Here is a 21,227-nt window from a genome sequence, read left to right as displayed (position 1 = left end):
AGATCTAAATTCACTGTGCATTTCCTCACTTATAATTTAGATCATGGACTATTTATATTCTTAGCAACCTCTTGCAAATTTTAAACAGGGTTTTGTAGTTATTTTAAAATGCTTTTTTTATTTTCTCCTCTAAACAAACCCACATTTCCTTATAATGGAAATATATGTTGTAAGGTTAAAAAAAGGATATATGGTTGATTCGAATAAAGTTTTCTTGAAAAATCTGTTTTAATGGGATACTGTCAACTTGCTTAGATCCAAAGCGGAATCTTCCTTCAAAATAAATCTCATTCAGCATCCCTAGAGAATGCTTTATGTCTGCATGTTCATATTGCCAAAGAACCCCTCCCAACTCTATTTTTCATATGAGCAAACAAATAGTTTTTCAGGGACCTTTACAATATTTATATTTCTTTAAGCAAGGTAAATGTTGAGACTAAAATATGTTGAAATTATCGCTTCAAACTTGAATCAAGCCTATGTGGTATCATGAAGAATTATAGATGTGATCAAATATTTGGCCACAGTTATAACTGTGAGTTATAAACTGAGAGGTTAAGTGTTGCATTTTTCACAGTTGGGGGTATTTTAAATTATTCTATGTTCACCAGAATTGTATTTTGTAAGATTGCAAACCATCCCTTCCCCAGTGCTTGTCTACATGGGGACAAGCAGGAAAATGAATCCAAATTAACTAACAGTATGGATTTGAAGTAGATTATTTAAACCACATTAAACTCTTGTGTGTACACCTTCATTCAGAATTAAAGTGGCCTTAATTTGGTTTAGTTTAATTCACGTCCAAAGTAAATTAAACTAAACTGAATTAAGTCCATTTGAATTCTGAAAAACAACATCCATACAGGGATTTAATGTGGTTTAATCAATCCACTTCAAATCCTCACCTTTAGTTAATTTGGATTAATTTTCCTGCATGTCCCTGTGTAGACATGCCCATGGATACAATTCAACTCCAGTAATTGTAGTCAGCTGCCACAGTTTAGCTATCCAATAGTACTGTGGTGAAATACAAATCTATATTTTGTTTGAGCTGAAAATATCTTTATTCCAAAAGGGATGCAGCAGACACAGCCATCTAGTGAGTCACTGCTCCTGGAGGTGGTGAAGCAGGTAAAAGTTAGTGACATGGAGGATGATATACTTGAACTGCCAGAAGAGGACACAACTGCTGGTGCAAGCATGTATGTATGTACAGCACTTCGGGGAACCCTGAAAATTCATCTTTCCACTGGGGATAAGGAGTGGGAAATATTTCCTGGACTGGGGTAGATGGTGCACAAAACTGCCCTCTTTATTTCCTGTTATGACTAATGGCTTGTCTACATGGGGACACTCAGGAAAGTTACACCATATTAACTAAAGGTGTGGATTTTTAGTTGGACTTGTATTAAACCTCTGTGTGGAGACTCTCATTCAGAATTAAAGTGGCCTGTAGTTTAACTAATCCACATTAAATTCACACACTGAGCTAATTTGGATTAATTTTCCTGAGTGTTCTCATGTAGACAAGCCCTGAGCCATTCAATCCTGCATTTATAGTGTTGCCAGTGGAAAAGTTGCCATTGGGTTTACAATAATATAATCTCAGTTTAGAGAGGGGCAGCCCTTCACGGCCAGCTCAGGTTGCAGGACAGGGACAAGAAGGAGGGCTACTACACTCCTAGGTGGTAGCATAGCACCTGCTTGAGCTGTGGTAGCTCTTCCTCACTAAGCTCTGGTCTACACTGGGGAGGGGAGATCGATCTAAGTTACGCAACTTCATCTACCTGAATAACGTAGCTGAAGTCGACGTACTTAGATCGACTTACCGCAGTGTCTTCACCCTGGTGAGTAGACGGCTGCTGCTCCCCCATCGACTCTGCCTGCGCCTCTTGCGGTGTTGGAGTACAGGAGTCGACGGGAGAGCGCTCGGGGGTCGATTTATTGGGTCTAGACTAGACACAATAAATCGATCTCCACTGGATCGATCGCTGCCGGCCGGTTCAGTGGGTAGCGTAGACATATCCTAAGGGAGGTACTATTGGATAAATGCACATTGTCTAACAAGCATGGGGATTGGATAGTGATACGCCACTCATAAAAAATTAGCAGCAAGCAGAAACAGGTTTTCTTTACCCTCTTTGCTAAAATAATGGGGTAGAATTGTAGATGGGGAGTGGGCACATCAGTGAGGGCCTATCCCTGATTCTCTTTAGCCCTAGTCCTGGGCCCAAGTTGGACCATCCTCATGGCTACTCTAACATGCACCAGCTAGCAATGATTCCCATGGGGCCATCAGCAAATTAAGCATAGCTGGAGCATAGCAGAATTCAGTCCTGCCCCTTCCTCTGCTCCCTCCCTACCTGCCTCTGACATGTCTGCCGCACCAAAAGAGGCAGGAAAAGAGCCATGTAGGTGCCAGCTATGCTGAGCTGTGTGCCTACTGGAGACATCCCCTAAATCTGGGGAAATGCGTTCTTTATGCCATCCGAGTGGCTCAAAAGAAGTGAAACGGAGGTGATAATATGCCCCAATAACTGCAGATGCAAAATTGCACACACAATTCTTTGTACCGTAAAATTGTAGGTGCAAAGAAGAAGCCTTGTTAAAGAGAGGCCTGTAAAAGTGATCCGAATATTTTTATTTATATGAATAATTATATACTGCCTTATATTATACCTTTAAAGTTACAAAAGTCAGTTCACGTATTTATTTAAAAACTAAACAACCTTGTATTATAAACTTTTCAGTAACTTCTATTTGAAATATTGCCACAGTTTGTTGTCTCTTGGAACTAGGGGGGCAAGGAGACTTTATAGTGGAGCTTGTGTGTTGGCTTATTTTTAAGTTTTTGCCTTTTTATTAATCCAGAGATATGAAAGTTGGCATTATACCTTATACTGTAACAATAGCAGATCCATCCTGTAAGATATTAGTATATAAAAGAAGTGACTGGAATAGAAAGATTTAAAAGCTCTGCTATGAAATGAACAGAGGTTTGGGGTATAAACGCTGAATCAGAGAACTCATGAGCCTACTAATGAAAGTGAAATAGTGGAATGTTTTGTATGACATGCTCTGAGGGCAATTCAGATTTGATTCTTTTCTAAATTGTGCTTTTAGTTTGTACCTGGTCGAACTGTGCAGTCTAGAAAAACACATGACATGGGATGGTGATGTTGTTGTTGTAGGGATGAAAAGGAGGAGCAGGGTCAGAAAGAAAAATTGGTACTGTCTGAAGAATGTGAACTCATCACACTAATTGATGTAATACCTGGCAGACTGGAGGTCACTACCCAGCACATCTGCTTCTATGATGGCAGCATTGAAAAGGAGGAAGGTGAGCATCACAATAGCTCTACTTCCTTGTAGTTCTGCAACATGTTCTTTCCAGCTAAACTTTATTTTTTGAGAACAAATACCAGTGTGATTGACATCTAGAAACCTCTCTCTTAGCTAATTAACAGAGTTGTATGTAATGCTCATTAGGCTAATGACTTCATATTGTTTCTTTTGAGCAAGGGGTCTGTAAATGTAGCCTATCCACTGAGCCATTTTACTAGTGCAGTTTTAAATTCCCACCCCACCCCCCTCTCCTGGGGTAGCATTAAGACTGGTAATCATATTCTAAGGAACAAAATGTCTTTGTCTAATTTATATGAGTAAATGGCAGTTCCCTATGATTTCTGCCATGCTGTTCACCAGTTATGCTAACCATATGAGCTTTGTCACTTGTATGAATTGATAAGAAAAGAAGTTTGTAAGCACTAATCAGCGATATCTGTTTGAGCTTTTATAAAAAGGTTAATGTGTATAGTTTAACTCTGATATGTGAAACTGATCTTGAGAAAATTAACTGAACTGTTTCACCAAAAGAAACTGGATCAATAACTGAACTTGTTCTGTTCACAGGAGTAGGTTTTGATTTCAAATGGTCCCTTTCTCAAATTCGAGAGATACACTTGCGCCGATACAACTTGAGGCGGTCAGCCTTGGAGATCTTCCTAACAGATCAGACCAACTACTTCCTTAACTTCAATAAGGAGGTATGGAATTGTCAAAGCTCTCCTGGTGGACTCTCAGCATAAGTGACAAATTCTAGTTTAATGGCCATGGCTAATTTGATTTTTGGCAGCTTCTGCAGCATTATATTCGGTCAAAGTACTTGCTAGATTGAGCTGCTCTGAGAAATTAGAATATGGATCTTTTTATGTTGTTGAAAACCCCAGTCTGGTTTCCAGTAAAATTGAATAGTCAAAAGAAAAACAAAACTCTTATTTTTTCATGTGCAATTACTATTTAATTTCTGCCTCATGAGAAATTATACCAGGGGTAATCTCAACTTCTTTGTACAAAACAAATCATAAAAACTTTGTACAAATGAATTACAAAGCAATGGAGAATTACTATCCTACTGTCATGCAGAGGGAGAAATTATTTATATCTTGTCCTTCTGATGGTTTGCAAATGCTGTGCTAATGTTTTCTTGGATAATTTAAATAGGATGAGGCTAAAATGAATAACTGAACAGGGCTGGGTTAGATAGTGATGAATTGGTAAATGTTATGAATAGCTGTTAGATGGTGAATATTTAAAGTGAATAATTCATCAGAGTAGCTTGTGTAGAAAAGACTGATACAATATTAAACATGAAAAATGGCAGTTTTCTCTATTATGTTTATGTGGGGATAATGTGTAATTTTGCTGGGTTGTGATTCTGCAAAAGTAGTATTTCAATTAATCACAAATAATACCCATTTTTAGCTCCTGCAGCTGAATAAATATCTTTTTGGCAGCAAGAGGGCAGCACAGTTCAAAAATGTAGTAATTTTTTGCTTCATTAAGAATTTAATCCGTAGAGCAGTTGCTTTTGGTTTTATTAGCTGAATTTTCCAGTGTAAATGTTTTCTTATAGGTGAGAAACAAAGTATACAGTCGAATCTTGTCACTCCGTTCTCCAAATATTTATGGGACCAGATCTCCACAGGAACTGTTTAAAGCTTCAGGCTTGATGCAGGTAAGATGATTTCAGCTGAAATGATTTAGGGTGTTTCAATGCTTCTCAAAGAACTGCTTAATAATAAAGTAGTTAAACTAGGATATTTCATCTGACCTCTAAACTTTTGCATGTGCAATTGTGTGTGCACCCAATTATTGCATTTATACCAGTTTGCAGGCCTGTTTGTGTCTGCAGATGTTAGACATAGGACAAAATTTAGAGGACAGTTTTGAAAATTTGTCTTCTGGTGTCAGCACATGGGGCTTAGGTGAAAATTTATTTTGCTCTGTGTACAAATTATTTGCTTTGTTATCTTATTATGGGTGCTTTCAACAAAACCCACTTAAAGATGTAGAGGTGTGGCCATGGTTCCTTGCTTCAGATGCAGTATTATTGGCTTGTAAGCGAAGTGTCAATTTTCAGAAACATCATGAAATTTTGGCAATTTATCTAACTTCACAGGGCAGTCTTTATTTTTCTGGGGTGTTTTGTTTTGTTTTTGGGGTTTTTTGGGCATCAACAGATGCTGTAGTTTTCTGTGAGAAATAGAGAAATGTATGCTCTTATTAACATTAAGATTTCTCCAGTTTCCTCTTTTGTACCTTCGCCTTCCTAGCTCTGCACCTCAGCCACTTTCATAGACAAAGAGGAATGGGAAAGAAGTTATCATCACCAATCCTTAGTTAGATGGAAGGTTCAGAGTTACATAAGGCACTCCTTCCTCTTAAGGATATAAAACACTAAGTCTGCAGCACTTTCACAAGGATACTGGAATATTTCACTGATGCATATACAGTTAATTGAGGAAGATCAAAAGATTTTTTTTTTTTTTTTTTTTGGAGTTCTTTAGCAAATGCTCCCTTTTTCCAATACTTATTTACCTCTCTCCTTTACCTTTTCAGCTTTTTTTCTGTTTTGCTTTTTCTCCACTATTGCTCTTTCCCCCTTTCTTCTGTCCTTTTTGTTTGTTTGTTTAGTTTCATTTAGTTTTTAAAAAAACTTATTGCCAGTCTAGGGCTGTTAGCTGTCCCCTGCATTTAACCTGAATTTGACAACCCCTTGCCTCTGCCAGGTGTCAGCTAATCTCATCAAGAGACAGAACACAGCCACAGATGCAGGAGGAATTTTAAACTAAGTTCTGAAAATTGAAATTTGCAAATTCTTGTGTTTAGTCTAGTGCTCCTCACTATGAGAAATATCTCCTGGTAGGTAAGCATTGACAAGACACACTCTACAACGACAACAGTTTCTTCAGTTTAATAATTTTAGTGTTGCCTTTCCTTGTCTCCTTCAGAAATGGGTGAACAGAGAAATATCAAACTTTGACTATCTCATTCAATTGAACACCATGGCGGGACGAACTTACAATGACCTTGCCCAATATCCTGTGGTAAATTTTTTTGTTAATTGTCACTGGATAAATGTGATTATTTTGTGGAAAGATGGATTTTATATCTGAATTTTGAACTGTGACTTTCTAGTTTCCTTGGGTCCTGCGAGATTACACATCAGAAGAGTTGGACTTGAATAATCCTGCTGTCTTTAGGGATCTATCCAAACCCATTGGAGTGGTGAATGAAAAGAATGCCAAAGCTGTGCAAGAAAAGTAAGTATTAAAATTCCCAGCTATGTTTCTCTCTCCATTTATTTTAGCTTTCTGATGGAACATTTTAAGACTAATAATAATTCATTCTGAGAATTCCATAACTATTTGTAACTGTGACATTAATTGTTATAAAATTAGCCTGTTTGTTTGATGGCAAAGACATACATTAGCCAGATAGCTTGGAACTGTTAGGCAGCGATGCTGTTATATTAACAGCAGCATTTCCAACATTAAAGAGTCAAGTTTTATTGCCTCTAGCTCTAGGAGGTAAGAAATCTTTTTCAGGTTGGTTTGTTTCTCAGGGTTCAAGAGAGGAAACACAGGGTTTCAGAGGAACTAAGGGGCACTTGTCTGAAGTTGACTGGATCCAGATGATTGAAAAGTGGGTTATCTTGTCCCCTATACATGTTTCTGGATATAGGCATCCCAGATGCATTGTGCACTGGTGGATTTGACTAGAAGGAGGGATTACCCTATTTTGGGTCTGTGCTTCCTCCTGGTGTTCTGAGCCCAAATTTTATCTTTGAAATAAGTTGAATCTCTTCTCTGGTAACTTTGTTGTAGATAGGAATGACAGCTACTTCCACTCACACATGAGCGTAGTCATCCTTACGTTTTGCTGGAGTGGGGAGCGAACACTTTGTCTTGTCTTGGTTGTCAGGCAGCAGTTGTCAAGTTTCTTCCCAAACAGGGTTTCTCCTGGGTTTGTTTCTATGGCTTTTCCTGCCAGCCTCATGGCATTCAGTGATACATCTGCTATCTGGTGCATCAACTGGGTGGGAACTTGCTGGCTGTGTCTTTTGGGACCTGAAATGGGAAAATAATTATTTAACTCCTAAATGCACCTCTTCTTCCTGCAATCAGAGGCACTCAGTATATGTTGACGTAATTTTTAACAAAACTATCATAGGCCACTTAGCTAGTGAAAAACAGTGATGCATCTGTTGTGTATTCTCTGTATACTATAAATATTATCTGTGTGTATCAGACGTAGAGTGCAGTAGTTATGATTTTAAAGATTTTGATCTCTGTCGTTTAGATATGAGAATTTTGAGGATCCTCTTGGGACGATTGACAAGTTTCACTATGGTACTCACTACTCAAATGCTGCTGGTGTCATGCATTATCTCATTCGAATAGAGCCTTTCACCACACTGCATATCCAGCTTCAGAGTGGCAGGTAAATTGTGAATGAACAGTAATATCTGTCTCTTCTCCCTCAACTTCAATGATGGCTTTTTAATGGGCGCTGTCAAAATGTAACTTGAGCTTTCCAACCTACAGGTTTGACTGTGCAGATCGGCAGTTCCATTCCATTCCTGCAACATGGCAAGCCCTTATGGATAACCCAAATGATGTGAAAGAGCTTATCCCAGAGTTCTTCTACTTCCCAGAGTTCTTGGAGAATCAAAATAGTAAACAGACTTTTCAGAATTTATTGAATAGAACATGCATCCCACACACTACTAGAGAGCATTGTCAGAACCTGTTTAAGAACATTGAGGAAAACTGTTCTTGATTAGATTGACCATGTGAAAATTACTTTACAGTCAAACTATCTTTTAGCCATTTAGTGAGATGCTAGTTATGCTAAGCCACTATTTAACTTTGTAATTTAAAATTCTTACCCAGAGTTCTAGGATGGCTAAGAGTATTGATGTTTGGTTTAATCTAAAAGAAGAAAAAAGGTATTTAAGTTGAACATTCTAAATTGCACTCATTACAGTTAACTTGCTTTAACTGTTCTGGGTCCTAAATCCACCTCTTCTGGAAGAGGTATGCTAACCTGGAACATGAGAACTTTTTTTAATTAGACAGGCCTGTAGAATCTAGACTCATAACTGGTATTTTCAAACGTGGTCTTGTATAACTTGAATTTACAGCAGTCTAAGACTCCAGGATTCTTCAGAAGTAAGAAAGCTCTTGTTAAACATAACCTATGTTGTTAAAGATAACTTTCCCTGCATGTTGACATGAGACATTACACTTTTTGGCTTCTTGCATTTCACTTATTAGATTTACTTATTCGGCTTCTTAATCTCTGATCTAGTGATCAAACATATTGTAATAACTTTTGAAACCAAATTGTCTCAATTATATTCCCTAGAGTTTAACTTGGGTCAGCTACAAATCTCCAAAGAGGTAGTGAATGATGTTGTTCTCCCAAAATGGGCCAAGTCACCTGAAGATTTCATTTGTAAACACAGGAAAGCACTGGTAAGACAATGACTACCTTAATCTTTGGATGAAGTAATGAAACAGAAATACAGTACATGCTTTTATTTTTATTTTATATATATATATATATATATACACACACACACACAAGAAATGGGAGGTTGATAGTAATTAATATAAATCAGAAGCTAGGAACTAGATGATTGATAAGAGAAGCAAAAAGACACAAGGAGAAATCTATGGCCAGCAGAGTTAAGCACAATAATAAGGAATTTCTTTAAATATATTAAGAACAAAAAAAAAATCCTACCAAAGGTACTAGTCTATAGCAGGATGGAAATGATATAATTATCAATAATGATGCAGAAATAGACAGACATGTTCAATAAATATTTCTGTTCTGTACTTGGGAAAAAGCCAGAAGATGTAGTCTTATCATATAATCAGAGTATACTTTCCATTTCAACAGTGGTTGTTTACTTTGTATGGCTGATGTAGATGTAGAGCAACAACTATAATTTTACATTTAGGTGATTAAGACAGATAATTGCGTCAGGAGTAACAGAGTGTATCACTGTGATGCTTCCTTTGTATTTGTGAATCAGGCATTGAGTAGTTATATGTTCCATGGTCTGTTCTGGGTGACCACAGTTGCACACTGGAGAGTTTTTAATTTTCCATTTGTGCATCAAGTATCTGCATCTGTCATGGTTTGAATGGATGAGGTTTAGGGTTGCCCATAAGCTTTGGGGAAGATTGAAACCAGGAATCTTCTGCATTGGGTCTTTCACGAGGTGTGTGTTTGTGACTTCTTGTGAACTCCATTCAGCTTTCCAAGCTTCATCAGTGTTGAAGTTGCATTTTGAAGGTTAAGCGCGTGGGTCGAAAAGGGCTTGCGTGACTTCAACCAGTGGTGAGGGATACCGCTGAGGTCCTGGTGGAAGAGGAGATGTTCGTTTTCTTTGATTCGCTGGAGTTCCCAGAGGGTTGGGCGTCACGGAGAACGGATGAGGGGAGCGATATGTGACAGCACGGGCAGTCAGGGTGTTGGGGTCGACCTGAGGGTTCCACCGATGCACTATATTGCAGTGTTCAGTTGGACATCAACAAGTCGAATGTGGCTGCTTTTGGTCCATACTTTTGGTACAGTACTCCACTACGGAGTACACAAGTGCCATTGCTGATGTCCATAGCGCTGATGCTCACCAGCTTCTGCTTGCCAGTTTCTGGACCAGATTGACACTTGTCTTCATATTGGTGGCTACTTTCTTCAGATGATCGTGGAAGGTTAGCATGTGGTCCAGCTTCACTCCAGGATAAGTTAAAATGGGGTCATGTCGCACAGTGTTGCAGCAGCAAGTCACTTTCAGGATGTGCTTAGTCTTATCTTATTAAGATGGAATGCGGTGACTGTTGTTTTGTGGGGGTTTGGTTTGAGCCTTATTTCCGGAAATATTCCTCCCTGATGTTTAGATCCCCATTCACGGTGGACTCAGTGTTGTTGAAGGTGGCTGCTTGTGTTACCAGGACAACGCCATCCGCATATGCAAATTTGCATGACTTCATTGACAGCATGTCACTTGTGTAGACATTTGAAGAATGTTGGGGCGAGTACTGAGCTTGTAACAGTCCATTGTTGAGGAACTGGGGCAAACTGACTTTGTCACCAAAATGGACACACAGCCACCTATTATCCAGCATTGTCCGTAGCAGGCATAGTGTTTTGAGGCAGGGGATGATCCTTGCAAGCTTTCAGAATCAGGGCTTTAATCCAGACCGTATCATAGGCCAACAGGTCTACAGAGGCTGTGCTGGTTTTGGATTTCAACAGTAACTCAGGAGGAAGTTAAACAGCAGCTACTAAAGTCAGACATTCTTAAATCAGCAAGTCTAATTCAAGAGTTTTTTAAAAGAGCTGGTCAAGGAGTTCTCTGGCCCATTAGTGTATGATTTTCATTAAGTCTTGGAACACTGAGGAAGAAAGCTATGTTGTACCAGTATTTCAATGAGGTGACTCAAATAACTATAGGCCTGTCAGATTGACATCAATCCCAGGCAAAATAACAGAACTGCTGATATAGGACTCAATAAAGAATTAAAGGAGGACAATATAGTTCATGCCAATTAACATTGGTTTATGGAAGGAAGATCCTGTCAGACTAACTTTATCTTTTTTGATGAGATTACAAGTTTGGTTTGTAGGTAATAGTACTGGCGTAATAGACTTCTGTAAGGCATTTGACTTGGTACTACATGACATTAAGAAACTAGAAGAATACAAAATCAACACGGTGCACTTCAAGTGTATTTTAAACTAGCTAATTGATAGGTCTCAGTATGTAAATAGGGCAACATTATCAAGAGGGTGTGTTTCTAGTGGGGTCCCATGGAGATTAGTTTTTTTGCCCTATGCTATTTAACATTTTTATTAATGATCTGGAAGAAAACTAAATCATTACAGATAAAGTTTTCAGATGACGCAAAGATTGGGGGAGTGGTAAATAATGAAAAGGACAGGTCATGGATACAGATTGATTTATATTGCTTGGTAAGCTGGGAGCAAGCATACTGCTCATTTTAATATGGCCGAGTGTCAGATCATACATCTAGGAACAAAAAACACATGCCATACTAACAGGATGGGGGACTCTATCCTGGGAAGAAGTGACTGTGAAAAGGACTTGGGGGTCGTGGTGGATAATCAGTTGAACATGAGCTCTAGTGCGATGCTGTGGCCAAAAGGCAATCCTTGGATATATAGACAAAGGAATATTGAGTAGGTGTAGGGAGATTATATTACCTCCATGTATGGTACTGGTGTGGCTGCTGCTGGACTACTGGGTCCAGTTCTGGTGCCCACAATACAAGAAGAATATTGATAAACTGGAGGGGGTTCAGAGATGAGCCACAAGAGTGATTATTGGTCTGGAAAACCGCCAGAGCAGCCGCCCCCCCGCAGCTCCCAATGGCCAGGAACGGGGAACCGCGGCCAATGGGAGCTTCAGGGGAGGTACCCGTAGGTGAGGGCAGCGCGTGGAGCCCTCTACCCACCCACCCCCCGCCCACCCCCGGGACTGCAGGGAAATGGTGCCAGCCGTTTCCAGGAGCTGCCACCCTGGAGCCGCTCCAGGTAAGCGGTGCCAGGCCAGAATCTGCACCCCGAACCCTTCCTGCCTCCCATCCCCCTGCTGAACCCCCTGCCTGCACCCCATCCCCCTGTCCGGAGACCCCTGCTGCACCCTGCACCCCAACCCTCTGCCCTGAGCCCCCGGCGCACCCCTCCTGCACTCCAATCCTCTGCTCTGAGCCCCCTCCCACTCTCCATACCCCTTCCTGCACCCCAACCCCCGGCCCTGAGACCCCTTGTACACCCGGACTGCTCCTGCGCCCCAACCCGTTGCCCTGAGCCCCTTCCTGCACACTGCACCCCGTCCCACACCCCAACCCCCTTCCCCAGCCCTACATTCATGGCCCTGCATGCAATTTCCCCACCCAGATGTGGCCCTCGGGCCAAAAAGTTTGCTCACCCCTGGACTAGATGATCACAGTTGTCCCTTCTGGCTTTCTAATCTATGACTAAGCATCAGGAAGTTTACTGTTGATCTTTTAAATTTTCTGTTTTAAAATTTCATTCCTTTACTCCTAGCTGTAATCCTTTATTGCAATTATTAAATAATAGGGCTGTCAAACGATTAAAAAAATTAATCGCGATTAATTGCGCTCTTAAACAATAAGAGAATACCATTTATTTAAATATTTGTGGATGTTTTCTACATTTTCAAATATATTGATTTCCATTACAACACAGAATACAAAAGAATGCTAAAGATTCGTATGTCCTTTCATGCTTCAACCACCATTCCAGCATCCATGCGTCCATGCTGATGGCGGGTTCTGCTTGATAACAGTCCAAAGCAGAGCAGACTGATGCATGTTCGTTTTCATCATCTGAGTCAGATGCCACTAGCAGAAGGTTGATTTTCTTTTTTGGTGGTCAGGTGCTGTAGTTTCTGCATCGGAGAATTGAAGACTTCTGAAAGCATGCTGCACACCTCATCCCTCTCAGATTTTGGATGGCACTTCAGCTTCTTAAACTTTGAGTTGAGTGCTGTAACTATTTTTAGAAATCTCACATTGATACCTTCTTTGCATTTTGTCAAATCTGCTGTGAAAGTGTTCTTAAAACAAACATGCTGGTTCATCATCCGAGACTGCTATAACATGAAATATATGGCAGAATACGGGTAAAAGTAGGAGACATACAGTTCTCCCCCAATGAGTTCAGTCACAAATTTAATCAACACGTTTTTTTAACAAGCATCATCAGGATGGAAGCATTATCCTCTGAAATGGTGGCCGAAGCATGAAGGGGCATAAGAATGTTTAGCATATCTGGCACGTAAATACCTTGCAACGCTGGCTCCAAAAGTGCCATGCGAATGCCTGTTCTCATTTTCAGGTGCTGTTGTAAATGAGAAGCAGGCAGCAGTATCTCCCATAAATATAAACAAAAGAGTTTGTCTTAGCGGTTAGCTGAACAAGAAGTAGGACTGAGTGGACTTGTAGGCTCTAACGTTTTACATTGTTTTGTTTTTGAGTGCAGTTATGTAATAAAAAAAATCTACATTTGTAAGTTACACTTTCATGATAAAGAGATTGCACTACAGTACTTGTAGGAGGTGAATTGAAAAAATACGATTTCTATCATTTTTTACAGTGCAAATATTTGTAATAAAAAATAATATAAAGTGAGCAGTGTACACTTTATATTCCGCGTTGTAATGGAAATCGATATATTTGAATGTGTAGAAAAACATGCAAAAATATTTAATAAATTTCAATTGGTATTCTGTTGTTTAACAGTGCGATTAATTGATTAATTTTTTTGAGTTAATCGTGCGAGTTAACTGCAATTAATCAACAGCCCTATTAAATAATACCTCTCCTTTGTTCACGTTAATGTCCTTAGCGCATATGCATATTCTTACACATCTATTGAACTGCTGCTGATGTGCATGCATCTTAGGCAGTTTGTGGGCACTCTAATCTTTTTGTGTTTAACCCCACCAGTGTATCTGGGAGAAAGAGTTAGTACTTCAATTGTTGATATTAATTCTTTTTGTTTTAGGAGTCTGAGTATGTCTCTGCTCATCTCCATGAATGGATAGATCTGATTTTTGGCTACAAACAGAGGGGACCAGCTGCAGTGGAGGCGCTCAATGTGTTCTATTACTGTACTTACGAAGGTACAAAACTATGCTCTCTTCTTGTCATTGCAATCATATTTGTGGGGTTTGAGAAATATCTGGAAATAGATTCCTCATCGTGAATGCAGTATAGTGCCATATGGTAAAAGAACAGAATATTTGATGATCAGATAAGGAAATGTGAATTTTTAGTTAAATACCCTCTTTAGCCCTTCTGTAGGAACTTTATAATTGCTTCTGTTCAATTAACAAACTGTTCTTTAAGATTCCATTGGAAACATAATGGAAAACATTGGAACTTATTTTCTAGAGTCTAGTCATAGTAATTTACTATAGAACATATTTTAGAAGGTAAACTTTAGAAAGTCTTTAATCAAGAAAGTATATTCTGGGTTATTTTTTGCATGCATTAAATAAAGAAAATTTATCTTCCCAAAAGCAGATGCTGCAACCAAAACACTTACTAACTTCTGTAGGAGAAAGTTTGCAGAATGGAACTTTTAGAAGACTATGTAAAATAAACTCATGGTGGTTGATAATTATATAGAGAGAAGGGGTAATGATTTTGCAGTTAGTGTGTATTTTCCTACTTGTGTTTTGTATCTCTTTCTTCAGTGAATTATGTGTAGACAATGCTGCTTTTTGTTTTACTGCCCTCTGCTATTCTGGTTATGATTCCAGGAGCTGTGGATTTAGATGCCTTAACAGATGAGAAGGAAAGGAAAGCTTTAGAAGGGATGATTAACAATTTTGGACAAACACCCTGTCAGCTGCTGAAGGTAAATCTCTTTTTGTAGCAATAAACACACAAGTTCCATATCAGTCAGTTTTGGGAAGATATACATTTGAGTGGCAGGGGCTTGTGGAAGGATCGTGCAACCATTGTGATGGCCATTGTTCCTTTAAGAGTCTATTCCAGGTATTATAACCTGTAAGTTCTAGGAAACCCATAATTTGTAGGAAAGTTAATCTTCTAGGGTGTTATCATTAATAAAGAAGACCTGGTATAAAATTTTCAAAAAAGCCTAATTCCCATTTTCAAAGGGGACTAGACACTTAGGAGCCTAAGTCCCATTGACTTTCAATTCGATTTAAGCACCTAAGTATCTAAGGGTATGTTTTCACTACCGGCCGGATCGGTGGGCAGCGATCGATCCCCAAGCACTCTCCCATCGACACCTGTACTCCAGCTCGGTGAGAGGCGCATGCAGAGTCGACGGGGGAGCGGTAGCAGTAGCATTCGACTCACCGCGGTGAAGACACCACGGTAAGTCAATCTAAGTACGTCAACTTCAGCTACATTATTCACGTAGCTGAAGTTGTGTAACATAGATTGATCCTCCCCCTCCCAGTGTAGCCCAGGACCAAGTCACTTTTGAAAATGGGAATTAGACTCCAGAGTCACTTAGGAGCCTTTGAAAATTTTATCTCTGGTATTTCATCTTCCGATATAACTTAAATAGATGTGGAAACAACTTTCTTCATAATTTTGCCACTTAATATTTTTGAGCGCTAACTATAGCTCTGAGAAAAGCCCCTTCAGATAGACTTGCCATCTAGTCAATTTTTTTAATCAGATTATTCATAGGAGTCGTTTGCTTTCTGCATGCCTTTAAAAATTATTTTATAGTACTAGGTATTTTGTTAAATATGCTCCTGTAAGATCGGAAGTACATTTTTGTTGGCGTTAGTCCAATTCTCCACTTCTATTCCTTTCTGTCCAGGTTTCCACTCCAGTTTTCCCTAGTGTCTAGTCCTAAGGCTGTCTAAATTCTAGAACAGATGTGACATTCTACAAGTGTTATGTATAGTAACCCTTTCATGCTAGCTTTCATGAGAGGAAAGATTAACAACATGGCTTGTAATAAAATCTAAATGTTCCTTTTTTGGTATGAATGGTAAATATTTCTTTCTCAAATAATAAAGCCAGCTTTAAGAAAAAGCCACCAAATGAATGTAACAAAATCTTTCCCTCTCCCTATCCCATGTAGAGTAAATCTTCCAAGTAAATCAGCCAAGGTTTTCTTTGAATAGAAAAATGGTCTAGAAACAGTAATTCCAGAGGACTCCCTTCATCTGAATTTAATATATTGAGTTAGAAATACAGTTTACATTCTCCTCTTGACTCTGAATACCGTACATGACTTGAACAGTTCAATAAAAGATTATTTCCTGCTATGTTGAGATTGTGTATAAATTTGATTTAAAAAAAAAATTGATATTGTCTCCTAGGAGCCTCATCCTGCGAGATTATCTGCAGAGGAGGTAGTACAGAGACAGACCAAAAGTGACAGCTCAACCCTGAATCTGTTCCAGCATCTCCCTGAACTTAAGTCATTCTTCGTAGAGGTAGCAACGGACACATATTGCATTGCATGTGTTTTAAGCCTAGTCTGAAACCTCTAATACGTTGGAATAAAAGGTGGTCAGCAGAGTAAAAATAAACTTGCTTATAATGTAAAGAAAATTTTGTACAAAACATCTAATAAATCATTTGTATAGAAGGAGATGTTTCTTTGCAGTGAATTTACAGAGGTTGAGTAAGTTTACTTACCCTCATCCTGCAGTGATTCTGTAACATTTATTTTAACTATCTAAATGTTACATTTTATCCTTTTTGCTTCCTTAGCCTTCCTACTTTCCAAATGCCTACATGCAGGCTGGAGAGAGATATCCTGGGCCCACTGTAGGCAATGGCAAAATTCCCATTGACTTCAAAGTGGTCAGGATTTCTCCCCTAGTGTTAGTGGCCGAACTTAGCTATTTAAGATGTGTGTACCTCTACCTGGTAGTGCAACTTTATCTACCAGGTAACTAAAGTATTTGTACCACCTATGGATGTTTGTCAACTGAAAATGTCATTTCTCGTAGGGTATCAGTGATGGTGTTCCCATTGTCAAGGCTGTTGTTCCCAGGAACCAGTCACGTTCCTTTATGTCTCAAGGGAGCCCAGAGATCCTGGTGAGTTGGATGTGTCAGTACAGCTGTTTGAAACTCTGGGTTACATATGACTGCACTGTTCCTAAAATTAACCTTTATATTGACAAAATGTGGGTGCTAATAATGTTCTAGATGTCATAATGACATTGGGGATCGAGATAACGTGTTACTATCAATGTGAATCTAGGTTCTTATAACAGTCCCCATCTTAATAATCTCTTTGGAAGTGCTCATATATTGTTTAATTTCTTCCACTCACATTTGTGTAGGCAAATTAGGCATAAATAAACCTGTGGCTAGTCAGGTTTTGTACACCTGTGTCTAAAGATTTGATTCTGTTCCTTTCAAATCATTGACAAAAATAGTACACTACATTAAAACTAGATGGAATTACTTTCACACTGGCTCAGTAACAAAACGACTCTGGGAATGTCTTTTAATTTGTCATAACTTTAAATGCTAGTTACTACCACTGAGTATTTCAAAGAAAATAAAATACAAGAATTAAATAATTATGATGAAATGCATGTGCAAAGCACAGGCCTTCTTACCAGCCTGTGTCTCAAGTACCAATCGCTGTTCTAGCTAGCCAATATATATCACACACAAGCATCATTCACTGTTCTATCTAGGCAGTATATACCATACGTTAGAGTCATAACTAAGCAGGGCTTTGGAGCTGTGCTGCGGCTCAGCTCCAGGCAAAAACCTGCAGCTCCACTGCTACAGAGCTGCTCCGCACTCCAGCTCCAGGTTCCGCTCCAAAGCCCTGTAACTAAGGCTAAGATTTTGTCATGGTTATTTTTAGTAAAAGACACGAACAGGTCACGGGCAATAAACAAAAATTCACGGAAGCCGTGACCTGTCTCTGACGTTTGCTGCTGCGGCTCCAGGGTTTCCCCTGCCACCGTGGTGGCTGGAAGCTCCAGGGGGCCCCTCCTCCACCCACTGTGGCTGGGAGCTGCACGGTGACCATATTTCCCAAAGAGAAAATGGGACACTCCCAGCCACTCGCCTGAGGTGTGTCCCCCCACCCGAGTCTTTTGCCTCTTCCTGGAATCCTGAGGAGGGCCCACTCAGGAGTCTGTCACCTGTCGCTAGAACCTTGCAGGGGACCTCCTGTCGCTGCTGTTGCCTGTCACTGGAACCCTGCCAGGGCCCCCGCTGGCTGCCAGCTCCAGAGTCTGAAACAGAGAATGTCATGGAGGTCTCTGGAAGTCAGGGATTCCTTGACTTCCATGGCGTCCATGACACATACGTAGCCTTAGTCATAACTCGTTATTTTAAAAAAATAATAAAACAAAAAACCTCAGACTCTCCATCCTGTCCTCATGATAGTGCTAGCCTCAGCTGGATCAGTTTGGTGGTAAACTCTTGAGAGACCTGTGTTGGCTCAGATGCAAGCTCTGTTATTGGGAAAGACATGCAAAGAAGAGGGCTTTGCAACATCACACAATTTCATTGATTTTTATCAAACTTACTTTTTCAGGTGATAGCAAGTCTGAACTGCATTATTGGAACCCACGGGTGGCTACCATATGATAGAAATATCTCCAACTATTTTACATTCATCAGAGATCCAACTGTGACAAATCCCAAGTACGTAAAGAGGAGGAAAGGTGCAGTAGTGAACTCTATTATAAAACTAATATCAGTCAAAGTACTATAGGTACAGTCTTCTTCTATAGTGATTTGATAGCATTGCTTTAATTATCTGTGATTTTTAATTAAAACCTAACATCTATATAGTGTGCTTTACATTTTTCAAAGCTTTGACATCCCCTAATATTAATTAAACTACAGTTTTTCTCTGAAAAGGGACTATAAAAATGCTATTGTAAGGTTCTGTCTTCATTGTCTATTACTGACTTTCAGACCAATTTACTAAAATGTTTTTCTAACTGCTAGCCCTGCAAACTCATTCTGGCATCTGAGAGTCAAGTTTGCTTCATTATTCTCATGCATCATCATTCATAATAAATGTTCTGCAGATCTGGCCTTGTTTACATCTATGCAGTTCATATCTTCCAGCTATGTTTTCAGTGACATCTGTGCAATTCCCATTGCATTCACTAGGTTTGCACAAGGGTAACTGATTGGAATTTAATAAACTCTTTAGTTGGTGATGGACTAAGAGGAATAGAGCTCACTCTTCCTTACATATGTTAGCTTGACAGTATTAACGGGAGTCAAGAGTAGTTAAAACACTTGTCATCAAAGTGAACAGATATGAGACTGAATACATGGGAGGAGTAGATTTCCTGAGTAAGAAACTACCATTTATAGTCCCTTTCCACAGTAGAACCACACTTTAGATTACAAACTGTACCACGCCTTTTGATTGTTTACAAGAGGTTTGTCTTTTTACAGAATTTTGAAAAAATGTTTTTCTATAAATACTATTTAATGTGGATTAAAGTTATCCACAGAGTCTCAAACCAGGTAGGATATTGAATAAAGAACTAGCATGAAATCCTGGCCCTCCTGAAGACAAAGGGAATTTTTTAATTGATACCGGGAGTGCCCGGATTTCACCCCTGGTGTTCCTAGGTACATATTCTTTATGTATATGTAATATTAACATAGGGCAAATTTTAACTGTAAAATTTGTTTTCAGAACCCAGCGTAGCATAAATGGTCCTTTCGCTCCAGGGCTAGAGATCACCTCTAAACTGTTTGTAGTGTCCCATGATGCAAAGTTGCTGTTCAGTGGAGGGCACTGGGACAATAGCATCAGAGTGACATCGCTCACAAAGGGCAAGTTAATTGGACAGCATGTCAGACACATGGGTGAGTAAACTATTTTTGTTTTGAATTATGAAATTATATATTTTATACATGGTTTCTGTAACACAAAAATCTGACACTTTGACTATTACAAGGCTCAATCTTTTATAAAGGATAATAGAATAGTGTATTTGGATCAACTTGCAATGAAAGAATACGCTAGTTTCTCCCATTCTTGCCATCACACTCTGTGGTTCAAGTAGGACTAATGAAAACCTATGTGCCCAAGTATTTATAGTCATTCCAATAATAGTCTAGTGTGTTTTAAAAACAATCTTTATTTTTTTAAGATAAGATAATAATGATTACTTTTAATGTTTGTCCTGCTCATGGCTAGGGCTTTATTACTACAACTAGGATTTTAGATTCTAATCAGTCTTGAAAATGTATACCACTTTCCTGGTGTAGAGTTTGTGTTTGTTTGCAAATGTAACTACATTGCTGGCATGCTGCACAGCATCCCATTGCCACCAAATGTCCATCCGTTTTAAAGCTGGAAAAAATGTTTAGATAAGATGCAAAGTTAAGGTAATTTGTTTTCTTTCCTTTATAGATATTGTGACCTGTTTGGCTATAGATTTCTGTGGAATCCATTTAATTTCAGGTTCCAGAGACACGACGTGTATGATATGGCAAATAGTTCAGCAAGTAAGTATTCCTGCACAGCTTTAGAAGCAGCCTTCTGGAGGGTTCTGCTTTAATGCTTTGTTCACCAATCTACCAGTCCAGTTTGTTTACAGACTCATTAGTGTTTCATTAGAGGAGTTGTTCGTTTATTTGTTTGCTCTGTCTGTCATGTTTGCAGGGTAAAACAGACTTCTAAAAATTATGATGAGTTCTGTATCTCCCTTAGACTGTTCCATGGTTTTCAAGTACACTTATTAGTATTTCTGCTCCATTTATTATAGTGGCATTAATAATGTTACCTAGAGTACTTTTATTTGGTTAAGGTGCTTTGCAGACAATATATAACAGCCCTTTGAGGTAGATAAGTAAATATTATTCCTATTTTACTGGTGGAGAAAATGAAGCTGGAAACTAGAGGAGGTGGCCTGTCCAGCATCTCAAGAGTTTGTGTCAGAGACAGGATTAGAACTCAGGTGCTCCTGATTTCTAATCTTGTTCTCACAGTACTAGATCACATCTCCTCTCTTCTGGTGTTCTGTTTAATGCTGATGTGTAACTGTCACTGGATGGCTGGCTCTTTAAAGAGAGGTGGGTCTCAGCCAACTCTCTTCCCCACATGGGGACAATGAAGGTCCTTTGACCTCTGGGTCATATGACTCAATCAGGCCTCTGTGATAGGTAAGGGAGAGGTCTGGTAATGAGAGACCAGGGGGAGATAAGGTATGTCTACGCTGCAATTGAACACCCATGGCTGGCCTGTGTCGGCTGACTTGGGCTCAGGCTACGAGGCTGTTTAATTGCGGCGTAGGAGTTCCAGCTCAGGCTGGAGCCTGGGCTCTTCGACCCTCCCCCCTCGAGGGGTCCCAGAGCCTGGGCTCCAGCC

At 39.4% G+C, this 21,227-nt stretch overlaps 1 protein-coding gene across 4 annotated transcripts in view; it reads left to right on the top strand.

Annotated features, from left to right (window-relative positions):
• NBEAL1 (neurobeachin like 1) overlaps positions 1–21,227 on the top strand; it is a 152,694-nt gene that overhangs the window by 115,503 nt on the left and 15,964 nt on the right. For all 4 annotated transcript variants that reach the window (XM_054043889.1, XM_054043888.1, XM_054043887.1 and 1 more), the window contains 16 exons: positions 1,076–1,202; positions 3,192–3,340; positions 3,913–4,046; positions 4,916–5,017; positions 6,294–6,389; positions 6,481–6,605; positions 7,645–7,785; positions 7,890–8,020; positions 8,713–8,822; positions 13,912–14,029; positions 14,672–14,769; positions 16,223–16,339; positions 16,862–16,951; positions 18,420–18,529; positions 19,548–19,720; positions 20,271–20,365. In XM_054043889.1, coding sequence (XP_053899864.1) covers positions 1,076–1,202; positions 3,192–3,340; positions 3,913–4,046; positions 4,916–5,017; positions 6,294–6,389; positions 6,481–6,605; positions 7,645–7,785; positions 7,890–8,020; positions 8,713–8,822; positions 13,912–14,029; positions 14,672–14,769; positions 16,223–16,339; positions 16,862–16,951; positions 18,420–18,529; positions 19,548–19,720; positions 20,271–20,365 — 1,916 coding nt within the window. The remainder of the gene's footprint in view (positions 1–1,075; positions 1,203–3,191; positions 3,341–3,912; positions 4,047–4,915; positions 5,018–6,293; positions 6,390–6,480; positions 6,606–7,644; positions 7,786–7,889; positions 8,021–8,712; positions 8,823–13,911; positions 14,030–14,671; positions 14,770–16,222; positions 16,340–16,861; positions 16,952–18,419; positions 18,530–19,547; positions 19,721–20,270; positions 20,366–21,227) is intronic.

The sequence above is a fragment of the Malaclemys terrapin genome, chromosome 11, assembly GCF_027887155.1.
Source record: "Malaclemys terrapin pileata isolate rMalTer1 chromosome 11, rMalTer1.hap1, whole genome shotgun sequence".
Classification (NCBI taxonomy): domain Eukaryota; kingdom Metazoa; phylum Chordata; order Testudines; family Emydidae; genus Malaclemys; species Malaclemys terrapin.
This window is presented reverse-complemented; position numbering and strand designations above follow the sequence as displayed.